This window comes from Lagopus leucura, unplaced genomic scaffold, assembly GCF_019238085.1.
Source record: "Lagopus leucura isolate 7727_CA_CO unplaced genomic scaffold, USGS_WTPT01 Super-Scaffold_100009, whole genome shotgun sequence".
Lineage (NCBI taxonomy): Eukaryota > Metazoa > Chordata > Aves > Galliformes > Phasianidae > Lagopus > Lagopus leucura.
The window spans coordinates 18,439,866-18,461,785 of NW_024962266.1; the positions used below are offsets into that span (position 1 = coordinate 18,439,866).

The 21,920-nt window shown below is 37.5% G+C and overlaps 1 protein-coding gene across 1 annotated transcript in view; it reads left to right on the top strand.

Moving 5' to 3' along the window:
* The window catches only part of PIGK (phosphatidylinositol glycan anchor biosynthesis class K), a 65,040-nt gene extending 45,414 nt beyond the window's left edge, over positions 1-19,626 (top strand). The window contains exon 11 of the mRNA XM_042873078.1: positions 18,806-19,626. Within this exon, the coding sequence (XP_042729012.1) occupies positions 18,806-18,922 (117 nt within the window). The 3' untranslated portion in view covers positions 18,923-19,626. The remainder of the gene's footprint in view (positions 1-18,805) is intronic.
* The last annotated feature ends 2,294 nt before the right edge of the window (positions 19,627-21,920 follow it).

A 21,920-nucleotide genomic window follows, 5' to 3' on the forward strand; every position in this document is an offset into this window, starting at 1 on the left:
CCAAGTCTTTTGAGACAACAAAAACTTCCATTCCGGAAACTGGGAGATGATATGGATCAGGATAGTAATAAGCCAAATCAGCAATGTTAAATAAAGCTGTGATGTCATCCTGAGCTGGCTTGAACACATGAGAATAATCAGGAAGAAATGTCCAAATATAATTATTATTGTAGATCTTTTGAAATACCTTTGTCAGTTGGTGTTTATGAGCAGTTGTGTTGCATGCTGCAGGCAATGCTGGTTTTACCTGGAAAGAAACACAAGCTCTATTTTAAAACTTTAAAATGTACAGGTCTTTTCTGCAAGATGTAAGCACAAGGGATTTAAAAACTTTTGGCTGAAATCTGCACCTCTGGGAGGAATATCTGATGTGTTCAGAACATGGAAGATTGGAAATCAGGACCAGTTTGTATGTCAGGAACTCCCTGGTGTTGTCAGGGCTTCAAATGACCCAACAGCCCGCAAATGTCACATTTAAAATTCTGCCTTCATGCCTGACTCTCAGCATAAATGAATTAAACAGCAGAGCAAGCAGCCAGTCAATATGTTCTTAACAGTGAGAGTGAGCAATGAAACAGTTTGGGGGTTGTTTGGAATCAGTAAATAGAAACTGCACAGAATATCTCACCTAGAGAAAAATCTCAAATAGGAAACAGAATTAACCTTTTAAGATGGTTGACCAGATGAAATGTCATAGTAATATTTTTACAACCTTGGGTGGGCAATAACCAAGGAAGGGTTCATTTAGCTACTGTGTATTATACTGCAGTAATAGAATATTACACTGTGGAAAGGCAAAAGTATGCTTTTATATATTCTTGTTTGCTGTAACGAATTTACCAGTAATGTAGGTCCAGTCTACACAAAGCAGCAAGTCAGCCCTAACATAACTAGAAATGTTTTTGATGTAAAGAAACATAATAAAATGACCATTGTTATCATGTCAGGAATCAGACATCGTGTCCTGATTTCATGTTGTTGCTGCCTTTTTTGAGGCTCTTAGCTGTAGTCAGCTAAGGATACTCTTCACCAGTGTGCAAGTGAATTAGCATTTCTAAGTTTGTAATGAATTGCTTCGGAGGGACCTTTGATAATTGGAACATAAGGCAAGGACCATGTTCAGTTTATAAGAACAAATATTTCTGTTTTACTTTGAAAGTAAAAGAGATAGCATGAATAAAAACAGTGAATGCTGTTTGTGGTGTTAATCTTTATCTGAAGTTAATCACTGTTAATTCTGGGCCTTTTTTTCTTGTTAACCTGTCTGTATCTTACCACTAGCTAGGAATAGCAGCGAAGATTGCAAATGATTCTGTTGCATAAGTCAGGATTTGTATTTGTATTAAGTACATGTTAAAACTTCCCAAAGAGAGACAGTTATCCTAAATCCACGTAATGCCAAGGTGTGTTTTATTTATGTAGCAGCCAACATGGCCACTAATTTTATCCAAATTCCACTGTTAATTTATGCTCTTGAACATTAGTAAGACCCTACACAGTTTCCTTGGGAATTTACACATGATTTCTAGCATACCCTTCAGTACTTAATGTCTGGTATTTTAAAAAATACTATATTAGCCAAGAGAAACTACTTTTGTGATTTCTGATCTGTCAATTCCATAAGGAAAAATTAGATGGATTAAATCCTAAAATATGTAACGAAAGGACAACAATAATCTGATTTGGAGTTTGATCTTGAACTTTATGGTACTACTAATTATTACTGTAGGCAGCATAAAAACAAAAGAATGAAAACCCCATAAAATTCCCGGTTCCTGTTCTCAGACAAATGTTAATGTCCAGTGTAGTTAGACCACAGTCAATTAAAAAGACAGATGTGAAAAAAAGAAATTAAGCAGTAGAATGAAAACAAATAGTAACATTTAAGCCATTTTTAGACGTGTACCAGAATTAAACATTTGTAAACAAAGTAAATAGTTTTCTCTATTTTGGAAGGAAAATAAAAAAAAGGAAGAACATGCGTATTTAACTGAACTTAAAAAGATATATATATACCAGTTGAGGAATATAGTCAATATATACTTCAAAAATGGGAAAAGTTAAGCTTTCAGAGGAGTGCCTACCTTGGGTGGCCTTCTAAAATGAGATTCTTTGTGTACCGTAATGTGTGCAATGCAGCTGCATAGGATGAGTTTATGAAAAGTAAGGCCAAAAGCTGGAGAAAAAAGAGAGCTATTCATTCTGTGTTTGACTTTAGTGAAAATAGGTCTATTGAAAGAATAAGCAAAACTGCATTTGACAAGATTTTTTTTATATATCATTAAGGATATTCATTGCTGAGCCTCCAATTCAGCATGGTATTTTAATAAAAGTACTTAACTTCAGTGACAGTGCTCATGCTATGAATGTCACTGTGCAGTAATATATTTTGCCTAACTGAGATTTAGGATATTGAAGAGATTTAAATTGTTACAGGTGTCTTACTGATGGAAGAATGTTTTATTGATGAAAGGCATATTTCAATGGATAAATGCCAGATTTTTCTGATGTTATAATTGAAAACAAAATGAAACAGCAAATTCAGAATAGAATCAGCTTGCATACATATTTATTTTAGTCCATGGTAAAATATTAAGCAGATAAATTAATACGCTGTTAAAACAGGATGGCATTTCAGGAAACCAACTTCTTACTCTTGGCAGGGATTAAAAATTGACCTGGCTTACAGTTTCAGATTTATGTAAAATAAAGGGTTTCTGGATGCTTTCTCATGTGGGGAAATGCATGAGAAAATGTTGTGAAGATTTCCCAATGAAATTGGATGAAATTTCTTTTAGGTGGTACATGTTTGTTTTGTGACGTTTTTAACCAATGCATTACTGTAGCCTCTCTCTGTAGAAGCTTCAATGGAAAATGCCTTTTGTATCTCAGGAGATAACCATAAGAGCCTGCTAACTCTGGTGTGTTGATTGTAGAATCGGAATTGTAGGGATTGGAAGGGACCTCTAGAGATCGTTGAGTCCAGTGCCCCTGCTGAAGTAGGTTGCACAGGTGGGTGTCCAGGTGGATCTTGAATATCTCCAGAAAAGGAGACTCCACAAACTCTGTGCTTTTTTATTACACATCCCAGTTGAGCAAAACATGTGAGCACCCTTTGGAACTGTACCATTAGCTTCGCTCAGTTTAGACTCAGTGGGCATTAAGAACTTGCCCCGTCAAGTCCAGCTTGGGGATATTGACTGAGGTCCACAATGAGGGAAATGAGATAAGAAATTCAAGAGAAAAGATGGGAAAGGAATATTCAGAGTTACAGACAGACAGGCTGATGGCCATCAGAGATGAATGCACTTCTGTACTGAGTCTTCCAAGAAGGTTTAAGTTTCCGTAGTTTCTGGGGTTCTGTAAATATTGGCTAAAAAAATCCTTTTGGCTTGGAATTTAGTGTTTATTCATTCTTGGAACTTTGTTCTCTTATAGTAGAGCAATGTAAATTTATTGCATTCATCAGTGTTACTACTGTGTCATGCTAGTTTAATTGGGAGAGATTTTCTATAGCAACATTTGGCAGAAATTGTTGAAACAATATTAGGAGAATAGAAAGCAACATGTATAAGTTTTTGAAGTATTTTTGATTTGCCTATAACACAACAATTTTAGCTCTGTATCAAATATATTCACAAACATGAATTTAAGTTGTGTCTTTGAGAAATTAACCCTGATTTGAGAAATTACATGTTGATACATTGTCAGTAAAGCATAACTTTAATGTTCTGGGGTCACACTGGTGCCTTCCCCTACCCCATTGCTGCCCTTTGGCAGTTATGTTCAAGGAGAGGCCTTGCGTTTGGCCTGGTTCTGTCCTGTTGGTGGACTCTTGATTCCTATTTGCACTTTGTGGAGACTGTGAGGGATGTTCAAAACTGTAGTCAAGCATGCAAAGTGCTGATTAGAACAATGGTAGCACAAGTATTTATTTGTTTTTGATGTGGACAGTAATTTTGTTTTATGGATAATAATTTATTTAAAAAATTTCTAAGTACTTTGATAATTGATACTTGCTTTTTCTGGTGTCTTTACATGCTAGAGGGTTCAAAAGCACCTTGTGATACTAAGATATGTCAGTCTGGATGTGTAAAGTTTTAGACTCTACTGCTTATGTGTTCTCTGAAAATCCATCCCTGCACATATGTTTAAAAATGACTTCAAAGCATAGCTTGCTTTTATAAAAGCCTGGTCACTGTATCCAGCGGGATGCTGTCAGAGGTGAAATGTGACGTTTCATCAGAAGATCCTTTTTTTTGTTGTTGTTTTGGGTTTTTATTTTTTTCTTTTTTCAACTCTTAGGACAGTCACAGGACTTCTCAGGAAAGCTTTTCATTCCGAGAACTGATTTTTGGGGAAGGTGATGATTAAAAAATCAAATTTTTCATGTTATAGATTCAAAATCCAATTTCATTGTAATGAAATATGATGTTAGCCAACACAGGGAGACCTGGAGTCCATTTCATTAGGTAGGCAAAAGCCTTGCATCGTGTTGCCTTACTCTGGGACACCTGTCTGGCTTAGGTTTTACTTTTGTAGTTTGGAGCAGCACCAGCAGCATGCTTAGAATGGTGCTGTGCTCTTAATGCTGTGCTGCTTCCTATGGCCTTTTTGGAATATACGCCAAGAGCAGCAACGTGTTCTGATGTTCATGTCTCTCTGTAGTGGACTAGAGGTGAAAAAAGATGTTTCTGATTCATGTCAGGAAAGTCTGTGGATGTCTTCTTCCTCACCAGCTGACCTGAGCTCCCTTCAGGGCTCAGCTGTTCTGACTCCATTCATGCACAGAACAAAACCCAGCTGTGTTGCACATCTTTTGTTGAACCAGCCCTTCATCTCTGGCTCTTGGAGTGTGTTGAAGTTAGGAAATAGAGTGTTTTAATACGTTTTTTTTTGCAGTAGTTTTCTTTCTCATCTATGTTAAATAAGTTTGTGAATTCTGTAACCTAGTGGTAGTTTACCTGCATTTTACAGCTCTCATGGATGTGGTGTGAAGTGGAATCATAACTGGATGTTATCTAGTAAATAAGAACTTGCTTTTTTCCTCCAGGTGAGATACATAATATGGATTAAATTTCTCTCAGTGTTGCAATTGTTTAAATTTGTTTTGGCTTCATTTAATGCTACTTTGGATAAAACTTTCTGTTCAGAAGGAGCAAAACAAACCTGTCAGAAGCTGTTACTGCACATGTTACTGCCACCAAAGCAGGGCACAAAGGCCTTCCTGTCAGCAGTGTGATACAAGTAGGTGCATGGATATTTACTCCCCAGTGCTGCTTCTGATGTTAAGGCTGGTTTGTGCCATATGTGAGCCATGCAATGTATGTAATGTGTACTATTAAATCTAGAGTGTGTAATTATTTTAATAGTACTATTTTCTATTAATAATTTACAAAAATAAAATAATGTAATAATGTATGTATTAGTATGTATGTATGTAATGTAATGTAATAGTCCCCTATTTTCTCTGGCTCATCCCAAGAAATCACCAAACACATTCTTGACTTGGTTATAACTGCTACAGATCTTCAGTGGCAAGCATTAAACCTGCAACATTTTCAGGCAGTTCTTCATCTAGAATTACTGCAGCAGGAGTGATGATGCTCAGTATCCTCTGTGTAAGCCATTAATACACACAAGCAAGGTCGATATTCTTTTTACCCTCAGTCAGAAGTCTCATAAGTGATGTCCTAGTACTCTTGAAACAGAGCATATTTCTAAGTGTAGCATAAAGTATTTTTGTAAAAAAAATAAATTTATTTATTTATTTTTTTTTATGTGCTGCTGTTTTTCTCATCTGTTCTTCATGATCACAGGATACAATGATAAGGAGTTAGCATAAATCAGTGATGGTCTGCTTTTACAGGCAAGGCTCAGCTACCTCTGTTTTGTTATGCTTTTCACCTGAACGTGATGGGAAACATTCTGGAAACTGAGACACAGTATAAAGCTGTCTCTTTTCTTCCCTCTTCCCATTAAAGGACTGCTGCAGGTGATCACTCTCTGCCTATTCAGAATCATTATTTTTCTGTTTCTCAACCACAGTCTTGAAGTTTTGCTTCTTTATCTCTTAATTAAATTGAAGTATTAGGTGGAATCTCTCAGTCTTTGTGACACAATAAAGATAACTATTTTGGAATTATTTTTCCTTCAGATGCTGCTTTCTAAATCTTAAAAATTTAGCAGTAATTACAAGGAAATTCATTTCCATAAGGATTGACTACCAAAATATTCATGCATGGGGAATTCTTCTTTTGTCTGCACACAACACTGCTTGTTAGAGCCAGAGAAAAAGCGTTAGTTTTTTTGTTGCTGACCGAGCATTACAGGGGAACTGAATGTAGTATTAAATTCTTCCAATTATGGCTGAATACAATGGATTGAATGAGCAAATGTGCTGAAAGGTAGCTTGCGTGAGGCACCTAGCAGTCAGTTGTGGGGTTCTTGCTTTTAACTGTTTCCTGGTAGAAATACAGCATTGAACATTTTCTGTATGCCAGGGAAGGGTGGCTTTGCCATGCATGACCTGTCCCAGCCGCTCAGAGGCACTGGAGATTGAGGGTGGTTGTTTTTTTTTCTTGCCATAAGTATTGCAAGACATGTTTCAGCCTGGCTTGACTACAGAGTTTCTGAGGCCATCTAAAATAGATGGTATAAGCCAAAACTGGTAAAGTATACATATATTGCTTGAAAATGTTTGTCTATATTTCTCATGAGTAGGTGAGAGAGAAACTAATTGTTACTCTGGAAAGCAGGTATGGGAATAAATTAGAGACCTTTGTGCATATTATGGGAGTGCTCAGCTTGTGCTTGAGAGTAGTGATAATATGAGGCATTATGTGTGAATGTGGTGTCAGTCATTTAATGTATTGGGCTTATGAAATATCATTTTCATATGACCAGCATGCAGAACTGTCAGATGTACTGTTAAAAATATATGAGAAGATACCCAGGCACTCAAGTAGCTGTAATTGTTAGAGGTGCCATGTTGGAGCTGCAGCTTCTTTAAGACATAATTTCTGAAATAATTTACTTCTAAAGCATTACCTAAGATTTGAAATGAAGGGAGAGGTTCAAGAAGTGACTGTAACATGTCAGGCTTCAGAGAGTGCTATGTATCTTCGTGGCTTATTCATCTGAACTACAGGTGACTGCATCTGGAGGGTCATTAATAGATGTATGACCATAAGCTCTAAGAACTGTTATATTTCCTTACGTGCCTGATTCAGACAGAAAATATGTAAGCTATTTTTCTGTATGTGTTTCATGATCCTATATGCACAAACCTTTTAATATATCAATCTTTATACATTTTATCTTGGCTTTTGTCTTGATCATGCCATGATCACCTTTTATTGCACTTTACAGCCTGCCCACAGTCATGATTTTAAGACAGTGGTTATTGTTTATACTGTGCTGTAAATATGCTTAGAGCTTTACAGAAAGAGACAGGTTCAAAATTGCTTACAGCTTAAAGTAAACTTCATATAGCATGTTGGCAACAAGCAAAATAAAGTTAACAGTGAGAGATTTTATTTGTATAGAGCCATGAAGGACTGTTATGTTAATCAGTCCTGACTTTCTGCACAAAGTGCATCAATGCTTTGTTTGTATGCTCCCCTTGCTGACCTATATTAAGGTCAGGAAAAATGACAAAGAGAGCGAGCGAGTTGTTAGATGTTTAATCAAAATACCTTAATTATAGGGGGAATATAAATTAGGAGGACAGTAACTACACCTTAGTACGTGTTTGGGATTATTGTGAGGTGTGCATGATATTGCAGCTGTTAGGAAGGAGCAGTGTGTGTGTGTGTGTCCAGGAGTCTCAGTTGTTAACAGATAAATATGAATACCTATCTTGCTCTGTTTTGGGCAGCTGATATTAGAACTGCTGCTGTTGCTGACAGTGTAGGGAAGTTATTTTTTTTTAAGTGAATTCTGTGATTTGAGTCTCTTTACCCACCTTTGTGCTTGTAATAAGCTTGGGCGACATCAGAGCTTTCTTAGAAAAATTCTCTCTGAAAATTGCTTTCAGTCACAGTGTTACAGTCCTCTGTTAAGAAAAATTTACATTTTTCACCATTCATTGCATCCATGTGATATATGTATTTTTTTCTTTTTGGTTATGCACTGATCTCCATTCATTATTATTGGATCATTGGTCATTCATAAGCCCAGATTCTTAGATGTTTGTCTCTTTTTGGGTCTATCTGCACTAGGTTCCATTTATTTGGTATTCCTGCAAATATTGGGAAAGTGAATACTATTTAGGTCACTGTGGAGTGTTGTCTCCAGTGGGGATAACTGAATAGGTTTTCAGTGCATAATGGTATGCAAATAATATACTTCTGACTCACATGGGAATAGACTAAATATATGCACAGGCTTTCTGTGACCTTAATAGATTTGTAGGCATCATAACACACCATGTGCTGCTGCAGTATAGCATCTGATGTACAAATATGTGAACTGTGGTGGAGGATAAAGAAAATTATGACATAACTCTGTAAATTTAGTGTGTGATCCACACACCTTATTGTATCTGGAAATGCATGACAGCAATATATTAGATTTACTTTGTAACATAAGCAGTGAGCATAATAATAATCACTGGTAATAAAACAGAAAGTTCTTATGCTTAGAACACACTAATTCGTTACGCTGATAAAGCTTCTTCATGCGTGATAAGATGAAACTGAAAACATGCAGGAAAATGATAAGTAAGGTATTCCATTAGGTGGTTTTTTACATTTATGATGTTCACAAGGAAAAATAACTTTTATAAATCTTTCTTCGTTTTAGTTTATTTTTTATTCCTGGTTCTAGAGCAACTCAGGAAACAGATGCTGCTTTAAGAAAGCTTTCTTTTAGTGAAGCTTTCTGTGCAAGAGAATTCATTCTTCCTAAAACTTCATTTCACTTAAATTAACTTGTATTTCCACTGAGGATGGCTTATATTAAGCACAAAGGGAGGCTTAGCGGTTTAGACTTCCATCAAATAAACTGCATAACTAAAAAGAGGAGATGCCAAGCCTCATACTCTTGTACTTGAAAGTATTGTGTTCCCGCTTGTGGGAACTTGAGATTAGTAAAATTATAAAGGCTTTGCATTAAGAACAGGGAGATAGAATTAATTTTTGCTTAAGCAGGGAAGTGTCAAAAGCCTATTATGGTAATTTTTCAATTTTGTCTTAACTGTTCACACATTTTAAAATAGCTGTACAATTGAGTAGAGACATAATTGATGTGTTGTGGTTTCTTTTTTATTTCTTGTCCTTGGGCCATCATAAAACATAGCTGAGGTGCACTTAGAGGCTTGGGAGAAGTAGGTGTGCTAATTAAGTAGTTGACAGTTTTCATATCGTAGTGAGAAAATTTGCCTAATGGATTGAAATAGTTTTATAAGAGTGGTTCCCCTATTCTAAATTATGTCCAAGTACAAAATATTGATATTAGATGAAGACAGCTAAGCCACAAAAATTAAGTGTGAACATATAATTCCTAGCACTGGAATTTTGGGGTTGTAGAAACTGTCATGCTCATTAGCATCATGGTCAGCAGCAGCAATAAAGATTTGTATGAAAAAATGTTACTTTAATAACTTGATTCATTGCCTTTTAATATAAGCATTGATTCTATTAAAGATGCTGAAAATATCAAAGAATGCAGAGCTATTGCACTTATTTTTTTAATTATTATGGAATTTAATTATCAATCTTGTCTGTATCATAACACGTAATGGTACAGCTAATGGTATTGACTATGTTGAAAAGAGTGTTTTGTAGCTGAGAATGTGCTCTATTGAATTGTGTTATTGCACTCTTTGCATCAGTTGTAGTTTCCATGGAAATAAATAGGAGGCAGTATTTCCAGAGCAGCCTCTGTAGATGAAGCCCTGCACAATTCCTCTTCACTCTGCAGCCCAGGCAAGCCAGAAGGTGGAGGAGGGGACCTTGTTAGATCCACAGGCAAAGGGCAAAGTATTTGTTAAAACAATTGCTTACTCTTGGTGGCGCAGGGTATAAAAATACTGTTAGTGTGCTTTTGGTGGAGTCGTGTGCAATTTGAGCCTAAGACTACATTCTGTGCTTTGTTTTACCTGTCACTAAAAAGGTGCAGGATCAGAACATTTCTATGGGAAACGGATTACTGAAGTTACAGTGGGTTGTCCAAGATGCAAAGTTTAATTTCAGTGTTCTGGTGTCAGTTCAGTGCTCTGTAATGCTTCAGTTTCTCACATAACTTTGTTTGTTTTTTTTTAATCATTAGTTTTTTACTGTTTACACATGGAAATTTCTCTGTTAGACAGTGTTTATTTCAGTGAATAGTAAAATTAACAGTAATAGTTTTCCATTTTTTTCATTCTATCGGCTATATTTCTTCTGAGTGTATGCAGGATAAGAAGTAGCTGTTAGAATAAACTTACACTGGTAAGGACAGAATAGAATGTTATCAATTTTAGCTTGACATATTTTGTGGAGCTGCCTGTGATGGTAGATACTTTGCTGAACATTTTTCCTCAGGTGATGGCACTGTTAGCTACAAATATATTCACACATTTATCCCACTTAACCATGTAACTCAGTGAGGTGTTGTTGGTGATACTTTGTGTTAAGTTAATTATAGTTTGTTTACCCCTCAGTAGCGTGCTGCGAGGAGCATGGCAGTGTAGCTCACAAGCTCTTGACAGGACTGATGAATGGCTGGAGATAGAGATATTGGCAGGCTGCTCTCTGGTGCTCTGTCTGGAATTGTTTTCCTAAATAATTCAGAGAGTTGAAATTTGATGAAATCATTTCCATTTTAAGAATGGGTGGAAGGGGTAAATGAATGAAGACTCCAGGAATGGGAGAGCTCTGATTATATTGTTGAGCAGACAGGACAGCAGATAGGACAGCATCCTGTCTCATTGTTCTCCTGGAAATCCTGTGTGTGTGTGTGTGCGCGGTTCAGCTTCGTGCAGGCAGACACTTCTGTCGTGCTTTACCTGCCCTCAGCCGCTCTGCTCCCAGCACCCTTTCCCTGCATGTTGTCTCTTGTGACTCAGAGTTCCTGGAGAAACCCAGCTCCAGCGGAGGGACGCTTTGAGATAGAGAGGGATCTCATGTTTTTAGAAGGATTGCGTGCAAAGAGTTCTGAAGGTCCATCTACAAAGAGCTGTCAGACCATTAGTACTTACGTGGGACTGAGTGACAGCGTGGCACCAGTAGGGCAATAACCAGTGGTTAATTTAGGTGGGAGGAAGCTAAAGAGGAACTGGTTTGCTGTTAGATATGAAGATCTGTGGTTTCATCTTTTTAAAGGACTTACCTTTCAGATCAGTGCTGGTATTGCACGTACTGATGTGTTTATCTGTGGGGGTACGTGCTCAGCTATACTCACTCATTCATTCTTCCAGAAAGATGGACTGTTGAGCCCCAGGTAGCATCTGACTGATGAACTGGTGTCATGCAAATGATATGGGGGAACAGGAACGCTGAATATTTATGACACCATAAATCTGCCATTCTTTCTCAATGGCAGCTGCCAACAAAAACTCTTTACAGGAATGAATCTGCTCTCAGGGTCTCTTTGTTATTTGACACATGAGGTGTAACATAAATGGCTTTCTGTTGTAGTCTAATTATGTGCAACCACAAGGTAAGTTCCTGTATTGCTTCCATGTTTTATGATTTGTTTTCAAGGCTGTATAGCAGCTAGAACTGCCAAAAGTTTTGAGTTGATATTTCAGAAGAGTTCTTACTCCTTTAGCTATTTTTTTTTTTCTTCTGCTCACAGGGAGAGTATATGCAACATAAACTTGGGTGAGAATACTTGTCTGGCACATGAGTGCAAAAGCACTGCAGACAACAATTGCTTTTAAAAGCAGGGTTGTGATGGGAAACAGATCTATCAGCAGCTGTGGTAGCCTGATTTCTCACTGAAAATGAAAACGTGTGGCAGTAGAAACACATCTATGTTCGATCTTGCTGATATAAATGTGTGGGCAGTGTTTGCCTCAGTCCTTCTTCCCCTATCCATTTTTTTCTCATGCCTACCTCTTAACTATAATGCAGTTTTGAGTTGTACAAGCCACAGCTAGAAAAACCTGCACAGGTAAAATGTCACACAGAGCTCATGGCAAAGGAGAACTTTCAAAATTATAGTTGTAGAGATCCCAGAGACATTTAAAAAATGAGCAGTGAAAAGTACGCTAATAGAGAATATTGATTTGGATTTCAGTTTCTTTAAATGTAGCTGTTAAGATATTTGATTAGATTTTGGACTCAGTATGACATATTGAGTATAAGATCTAATGTTGTCTAACATCTGTTGTTAATATTGCCTGCCACCTGGAAATGAATGAGGAGTTACTCGTGGGATATCCAGGAAAAAAAAAGCGTGGTTAGAACTGTCACTGCTACTTTGACAGCAATTGATGAACATCATGGTTTCTCCATATAAACAGATAAAACTTCATTTGAATGTGAGTGATCAAAATTCTGCTTCATAATGGAAGTTTTGAGGCATGCAATTAATTTTATGAGATGAAAGAAAAGAAAAGAAAGAAACTGCTTCAGAATCCATTGATTTACAGGTACTTAGAAGGGTTCACCTTGAGGCAGTGACACCATGGGAAATCCAGGTGGAGCTCCCCAGCAGGAGGCAGGGCTGCCCGGTGTGCATCTCCCAGATGGGGACAGGATGAGGCCTCTTCTCTGTTGAGCTGGGTTATTGGTTCTGGTTCTGCTCCCACTGGCTTTGAGTTGCTGTAGCAACAACATCTGCCCTGTAAAAGACTTTAAGGTAAAGCTTCCCTAGGGGAAAGTGGGCAATGTATGCTGCTCCAAAAATGGAGTTGTGAGAGTGGGTTGGCACACTTTACACCTTTCTAGCAAATATAAATACAAGATAACTTTGCCCCAAGAGCAGCCTCTGCAGACCCTTTTCACAACTTTTGTTCTTTTGCAACAGCCTTTTCTGTCTGCTTAACCCAACATTTGGGTTGCAGCAGGTGAGTCACTTTTACATCTGATCGTTTTTGGAGGTCCTGGCCATGGAGGTGCAGCCACTAGTGCACAATCCCTAGTTTCTCACCTCCAGTCAAGAAAGTTTATCACCATGTGCTGAATGTCTTTAGTCTTGTTTTTGCTAATAATCTTCTTCTTGTTTAAATTAATTACAAACATTTTTGAGAAGGATGCTTCTTGAAGTAATGGTGGCCAACTTTTAATATCAAGTCTGTCTAATTACTCTGCTTATCTTCTATTTTTGCATGTTTCAGTTGGCATGAAGCTCAGTGTTTGCGAATCTATTTCATATATCTGATGTGGATGTAAGTGCTCTTTTATGAAAATTATGATCGTGGCTTCCTAGAAGTATATGAATGAATGTGAATTTAAATATAATTTGCTTAGTAGGTCTTAAATAGATGTGATTTTATATATATATAGTTTTTCTTCATCTCCATCCTTCGGTGTATGTATGCTTGTAAGTGTCATAATGGCACTTGTAACTGAGCAGGTAGAGCTCAGCCCTCTTACCTCAGCAGAGTTCTGCAGTGCTAGTCTGCCAAAGATAGATGTGAATCATTACAGCTGTCAGTGCAGAGCTGTGTTTGTTGGCTTTGGTTGTATCAAATCACACATCTTGGTTTGGAGGGCCCTTTAGCACAATCCCTGTTTGCCAGGCATTGTTCGTATGAGCACTGGCTTGTCTGGAATTGAGCTGCACTGGGTCTCAGGTGCTGGGAAGGCTCCCTTTGATTATAAGAAGTATATTATGTGTTGTGTCAGAGGTTGGAAGATTAATGAATAACTGTTAAACCACCAAAAACACTTTAAAGTGCTATATAATGCTGAGAGATAACACTGAAAGTAGAAAATAGCAAATGAGCAGCCCTTTTTGAAGTAGCGGATCATTTCTAATAAGCCCTACAGATTACATATTTTAGAAGGAAATGAAAACTACAGTATTTGTTTTATGGTGACTGTAAAATTTTCGAAGTACATATTTAAAATGCAGATGTTGGTAAAACTCATGTTGTCCACGAGTTTTTGTCGATGAATGAACTTTCTTCACCATTTTATTAACACTAGAGATATCAGTAATCGTGGCACTGTGGTTAATAAATACAAACCAGGAGATTAGACAAAAGGCTTTAAAATATTTTGCAGATTAACAGGAACTGCTTGTGTTGGAGTTCTGTTATGACTGTCATCTTGCTATGGGCACAGAAGAGGATTAAACTATTTCTAGATGGCTGGAATTATTTGATTTCCCCCACCCCACCGTGGGGATCACAAATCAAAATGGTAACCATTAAATTAGAAGTGCATACTTACACAAAAAGCTCTGAGGATATGTTTTGTGCTGTGATTTAATTGTGATGCATGTAAATTTGTTCTGAAATTAAGCTTTGTCGTGTGTACAAGAATTATACAATGATTGTGTGGTCTGAAATTTTAAATTGGAAGCAAACCTGAATTTGTATGGAGCGTCTCTGAGAAATACGTGAAGGGCTCTTGGCATGGTGTGCTGTGTGGTAGAATTTGGCCCCTCCATATCCTTTGGCCTGAGATCAGTTTTTTTCCTGAGTCGAGAAGCAGGTGAACTGTTTCAGCCCTAGGTCTGAGGTCAGCCTTGGATTTCAAAGACCTTTTTTTCCAGATTTCAGTAATGGTCTGTAAATCAGACCATAACATAAAATTAGGTATCTTCATTGTAGTATTGTAATGTGAAAGAAATAGAAATACACATTCAAATGAGAATGACTTTTAAATCTGCATCCTAAAATATATAGCATTTCCCTCAATGACCTGATAATGATGCAGGACACTGCACTGGCAAGCAGCACACGTGATTCACTTCCTGCTGCTGCCTGCTGACCTCCAAGACTGGCAGAGGTGGAGAAATCTACAGAGAGATACGCACAGAGCTTCCCCTAGTAGCTGCTGCTCCTGCCAGAAAGCCCCGGGATCCAAGGTGGTGTTTTGTATCACCAAAACTGGGCTTAGGACACTTTGAAACTCCAGTTTCTCTCTAACATACAGAACAAGCTGTTGACATAGACAGAAGCGTTGGCCTGTCCTTTTCTTGTCTGGGAATGGCTTCATTCCTGGCTGTAATACTGCTGTGTTTATACCGTGTGCATTGCTTTATCTACTGCTGCCATCCAAATAGGAGTTCTGAGTTTAACTTTTCTATACAGTATTTAACTTGGAACACTGATATAAAGTTGAGTTCTCCTGGAAGTGGACCATAGGGTTAGATCATAATGGTATTTATCAAAGTGTTTTCCATGCGGTGTTTTAAATCTTACTTCTGTTCTGATCTAACATTATAAATCTAAACCATTCTTAGTTTAATTACTACTTCAGATATAACACTTTTTATTTCTTAAATAAAACTAATTTTAATTGCAATAGTAAGTACTGTATGTTTTACAAAACACTTTCAATGAAAATCTTGGATACTTTCCATTATGGTCCCTGCAGACCCATCCAGTTTGAAAATGCACTGTTTTATCCTCTCCTCAATTACAGTACTTGGAGCAACTTCCTGTTAACTGTTTCTTACAAAGTTCTCAGAATAATGAATCTAGCAGAACTAAAGAGAGTGCAGCAGAAAACTGTTCACAGGAGGAAGCTTGCTGTTGCTTAGCTACCTGCCTTCTTAATTTGGAATCTCCAGCAATTCAGTAACGACTGGCCCTTAAGCTGGTGACCGTATTTGTTCATGAGGCATTGTGCCATTTCTGTGTGCATTGCACCTGTGTGTTACAGCTGTTATTGTGGGGAGGAAGGGGGCGTTTATAATGGGGTTGTATTGTAGCAGAAATCACAAAACCTAATAAATATAAGCAGTCCTTAGTAAAGTTCTTATGGGGGTACTGTTACACTGAAATTCAGAATAACCTGAGTCACTGCTGCTCGAGAGAAGTCCCAAATAAGAGAAAATTATGCAGAAATTTGAAGTAGTAAAACTTGCAGTCTTCTAGTAATACACATTTTCACATCAATTCAGGCATAGTAAAGGTATGTAATTAGTTGCAAATCAAAATACTGCAGCACTTAATATTTTTTGTCCATTTAGCATTTTATTGTGTGAGAAAATGCCTGACTTTCAAAAATTTGCCTTACAGAGAAATTTGCTAGAATAAGGTGCTGAATTAGGCCATGTTCATATGTTAAATATTGATTTATTATTGTAATTTAAGAATCTAGAAGAAACTCTGTATTCACTTATGGTTTCTAATTCATGCATAGCGACAGTTTATCTAGGGATTGCTTATGGCTGCAGTACTGGTATTCCTCCAGCTCTTGCAGGTATGCTTTAATGGTTTAGACATGAATCTGTGTAACCCCTTTTCAGGTGTTCATAAGGTTTTGATGTCTGCATGTTGCTAATGGAAAGTACTGGCATATTTCGATATAATTTTGTGCTCAATTAGCCTCGCTATTGACTTACAGATGTACAACAGAGTTGCATTTCTTTGCCCTTTTATTGTGGTTAAGTATTTACATGCAGTTACCAGTCTTCATGTCTGTAAAAACTTTTTTTGTTCAGGTAATTTATTTTTAAGATGACCAAGCTCTTGTATAGCTTCAGATGCTTCTTGGGGTACTTTCATGTTTTAAACAGTAACATATCCTTCATGATTTAGCACTGCATCACATGGCTTTAAGCTGATTATTTCTATGCCCTTGATGTCCCCGTGTAGAGACATGACTGCAGTAGCCTTTGTTTCCTTGTGGAATTTCCTGGAGCAGCCTTCAGCACATGGTGTGACAGAATGTAAAACCATACCCATAGATCACCTTATAAATATTTATTCATATAAATTCTTTAAAGAAATTAAATTACGTGATCTATACAAAATAGGAGAGAGAGGCTTTTAGTGTCACTGACTGCAAATTGAAGTCATTTGTCTAGAAGGGTCAGGTGCCACTTTGTGGTAAGGAATTTGTCTGAGATCCAAGAGAGGGAAGATTGATAGTACAAAGAGATTGATGAAACGGGCACTGCAATATGCATATGGAGTTATGGGTTAATTAGGAGGATTTGAACAAGAAAGTTCCTCTGTGTGGAGAAGTGTCGTGTGCTGTTACCTGCAGCAGTGAGGTGTGCTGGCAGCCTGTTTGAACATTCAGAGTTGATTTCCTGAGATCTCTGTGTGGAGATGCGTGGCTGTGAATAGCAGTGAGGTGGCAGAGTAGCAGTAACGCATCTGCTGCAGGTGGTGAGTGCTTCTTAGGAAGCAGTATATGTTGTTTTTGCTTATAACTGTAGGTTTGTTGTTACAAATGTAAATTACAATGCCTGTTGTGATTCCAGTTTCAGAGGAAATGAAATGTCGAATATTTCTGGGTATCAGCTCCTTCAGGTGCCTGAGGAGACAAGGCCACTTGTGCCACTTGCTAAGTGCAAGCACGGTACTTAAGCAAAAATCTTAACGTTATTTCTATGGAGCTTAGCAGATGGAAGCTGAGCAATCCACAAACGTTGTTTTCTTCTTGGTAGAAGAGATGTTTTGAAAGAACAGATGCTGCAAAATGCTCCTTATTGCCTTCAAGTTCACCAGCCACCTGGTATGTTTACTGGAGAACAACAAGGCAAGCTTCTGTAAGCAAATTTGTGCAGAAATTGAAGCAGTACCATCTCTTGTAAGTTATTCATGTTGCTGGCAGAGGATTTTAAATTTGACTTAAAGGTGTTGGAACCAAAATACGCTTTGTGCCCCTTGTGCCTCGTTCTGTTTAAGGACAGAATAGTGCAAATCTTTCAGCAAGGCAGAGTAAAATAACTCAGCACTCACTTCAGTATTTATTATTGTAAATCATCTCTGTCTGCATAGAAGATGTGTGAAGCACAGCTGCTGAGGGCAAGAGTTGACATAGGCATGACAGGCTGAATTATACCTTTAAATGCCATAATTCTGATACTTTTGTCACGATATTCTTGACTAAAATTTTGCATTCATATGGATTCACCGTAGCCTTACAGAGACAGATCTTGGGGCATGCAGCAGCTCTTATCTTCCCCAATCCATTTCTCATAGTATGTGGAATATCTGAAACTTTTGTAAATATGAGAAGAGGAGGAAGGAGACAGACGAGTTTTATCTTGCCTTACTGTTAAGTGTGTGTTAGAAAAAAAGAAAAAAACAGACTGCAGTGTATTTCTTTTTACCAAAGATGAAAAAATTGTTGAAGGGACAGGTATTCGAATGGCAGAATATATTTCTCCATTAGGGAAAAGCGGTTAGACTCGATGAGGCCTCTGGGAAATGTGACTGACATTAAAAACAATCCTATTTTGTGTTATGATACTCCTTTAATAATGAATCTGAGCTTTTTATGTGTTTAGGTATGTTTATTTAAATAACTGCGTACAGAAGGAGCTGTAGAAAACATTCAAGGTAATGGAAAAACAACACCTCTCATATTTTCAATTCCTGAAATTGTTTTTCATGCTTGAAACATTATTCTCTTATATTAGCGTGAGACCAGATAGAAGTTCTGTCTGAACAAATGAGTTTGGACGTGTCCCCCAGACTGATACCATCAGTATCACCATCAGAGTGGTGTCTCAGGCACAGTTCTGGTGGCTTTCTGTGGTGCTTTGTCTCCTTGCCTGAGCATCAGTCTCTTCCCATCAACATCTACAAGAAGATGCTTCTTCATGAAGAAATACAGCTTGTGTTTTTCTCTGCAGCCAGGATGTTACTTTTTTTCAGTTGATGAAGCACAGTGCCTGTTTCATATGAAGACGTAACTACTAATTGTGTTTCTCTCTTTTTTTTTCTTTTTTTTTTTTTCAGAAACCAAAACCAAAGGACTGGCATCCTCCTGGAGGATTTATTCTAGGACTGTGGGCACTGATTATCATGGTTTTCTTCAAGACATACGGAATCAAACACATGAAGCACATCTTCTGAATTTGAGCAAGCAAGACAATTGCGTTGATCGCTACTTCGGATTCACTGGTGTCATCTGAGTTCTCTTTATGTATATTATGGTTATAGTGAAAAACAGAGTTGGCATCTCACTTCTGAGTGTTCTTTCCTGTTCTGTTAAATACAACCCTTAGGTCAATCCTTACACCCTAGACAAGTTTGGATTTAGAATTCTGAGTTGGTACAAGTGAAACAAAAATATGATTACCTCACAGAATCTACTTAAAAGATATGCCAAAAAGAGTGAAACTATGAGAACACCATGTCCACCAAGAGCATGTTGTAGATGTCATCTTTTTACTCCACGTGATCTGGATTTGGACATTTTGGGGTTTTCACTGCACTGGATTTTTGCATAAAGCAAAACTGACTCTAGGATCAGGATGGAAAATGTTATAAGTGGTATTATTGTATTCAGTAATTTCTGAGCACTTGGAAGATGAGATTTATAATTTAGGTTTTGTAAATTCTGTTCAGGCATATTGATTTGTTCTTCTTGGACATGTAATGATGAATGCATGCTAACTGTGTTTTGGCTGGGTAATACACAGATACTAATAAAGAGAAGAGCAAATGTCTGCATGTATAAAAACAGTAAGTGCCAACTAGGTGATACTCTTGCAGAATGCTTTTGGGATCTCTTCTCTCCCCTAATCATAATAAAGCTGATACATACGTGGTTTAAAGTTGCTAGGTGTTATCTGTAAACACTTTATGTTGAGGCCAATAGTGTTATCTTAGAATCAGGTGTTGAGCATTTTCCTATTGCACAGAACAAATCTGAGTGCTTACACATTTTTATTGTTTTTTCGCTTTCCTTCTCTTTCAGTCTGGCTGTGGCATCATAATCTCATGTAAGAGGTAGCAGACTTGTCAGAGACCTCTGTGTATGCAGTGACTGGAGAGGATACAGGGAGGGCAGCCACTGAGACTCTCAGCTGTTTCTTGGGTTGGATGCTAGACAACAATAAGCAACAGAAGTGTAGCTCATCTCGTGAATGTAAAAATCCTTTTTCTCCCTGTATCTTCTAGGCTTGGAGAGGATAATAGTACCAAATGAGCCATTTTCAGGAGGTCAATACTTGCTTGCTGCACCTTGACCTCACAATAAAGTTGTTGTATCTAGAACCTTGTGGTATTTTTTGCAGGAATTGCTTTCAGCACTTGCTGAGCTCCAAGAACAGCAAGTAAGCTGTATTGAAAACACCAATGTCCTCTAATTTTATAAACTGTTCTTCTGTGGAAAATATTGGTGATTTCTTCCCAGTTTGCCGCTGAGAAGTTTTTATATCACTGAAGCAGCTTAATCAGAAAGGTGAAAGCTTTGTTCGCTTCTTCAGAGAAGGTGGAGGTGAGAAGCTGTGTGAAGCATGAGGAATGGATGTCTTTGTGATGTTCTGGTTTGGTGGTTTATTTGTTTTTTGGGGGTAGGATCTTTCACAATCAGTAGGTTCATATGCAAAACATGATGCCAGGGTTATTTCTCTTAAAATGCAAGAAGCTATGCGTTCTCATACAACAACCTACTGAGATCTGTTGTAGGCTGCTGCAGAAATACAGAGACATAGAAATGTGTAGATACTGTGGAAAAATGAATCCTGCAGAATTTGTTCTTAGAGGATTTGCTTGCATTCCATTTTTTAATCCAGCCTTTGATCCTCTTTTTCTATTGTAATGAATATTTTTAATCAAATATTTATTTTCTGGGCTGGCTTTGTCACATATTAAAAATGGCTGAAGTGAAATTGATAGAGCTTTCTGCCTTGCTTCAGTTTGAATTAGAGTTACTGGGAGCCCTCAGCACTTACTGAATTTTTTTTCTACCATCTTTTGCAGGAAATGTTGGGTAGAAATGTCAGCAAGAAACAGAAGATACCAAAGTTTCTGTCTTTTTAAAACTTATCTGCTTAGGGAAAAGGAGGCAATTAGGTAGGTTATTAAAATGCAATTTAGAAATAGAAGCACTTGGTAAATGTGCCCGTGAAGGTGATTAAACTGAAGTGAGAACAACAATTATACTAAAATGTGACAAACTACACTGTGGGCTTTTCTAATGTTTTTATAAGCACAAAGTAAGGGGTTGGAATACATGTTTCTCAGAGTCACCATAAAGTTGCCTGTACTACATTATTCTACACATTATTTTTTATACAATATGTTTTATTCTTTGTTTAGCCTGAAAACAACTCTAGAAATATCTTCTTGCTGTCTGTAAATGTGTTTGTGCAATTACATATTTATTTCTTTTAAGTTGGTATCTTTTCCGCTGACAGCCCTTCAAACTCACTTGGGATCTGGACTCCAGGAGCAAATGAGGACATTCTTATACACCATTCGTGTTTTACAGGCCAGAAAATATGCTTGTGCAGTGCAGATGCTTTCTGCGTTGTGCACAGATGATCTCTGTAATGGAATTGAGAAAATAGGCAAGTTGACAGCTCCTTTATGTTTCCTTGCATAGAAACTTACAGAGCAGAATTAATTTTGATATTTTGAGAGTCTGTATAGGTAGGTCTGTGAACCAAACACACTCATGCTTGCAATATTTGGTATGTGTATGCCTGCACCTTTTGCTGTGTAACTGGACTGATCTGTCTGCAATGGGTTTTGTAGATGTTGTTTACAACACCGGTGGCTGATAAAAATAATTGTTTCATTTCAGTATTTCAGCTCTCTCAGAATCATGTATTGAAACAGTATTCAACTGAAGAATGGTAAGTTAACTGCTCTTGTACTCCTATATGCGTTCTCCTATGCCTCTGCACTTCCTTTCATTTTTAAATTGTCTTTAAAGTATTGCATGCATTTAGAGCAGTTTCGTATGACCATGTCCAAACATTTACATAAATGCAGAATTTAAACCATGCTTCTGTAATAGACTGAGAAGTGAGATTCCTCACAAATCAGTGAAGGAAGTCTGAGAAGTGACGACACAGCATTTAAATTGTCTCAACCAGCCAAAAATTTTTTATTTTTTGTC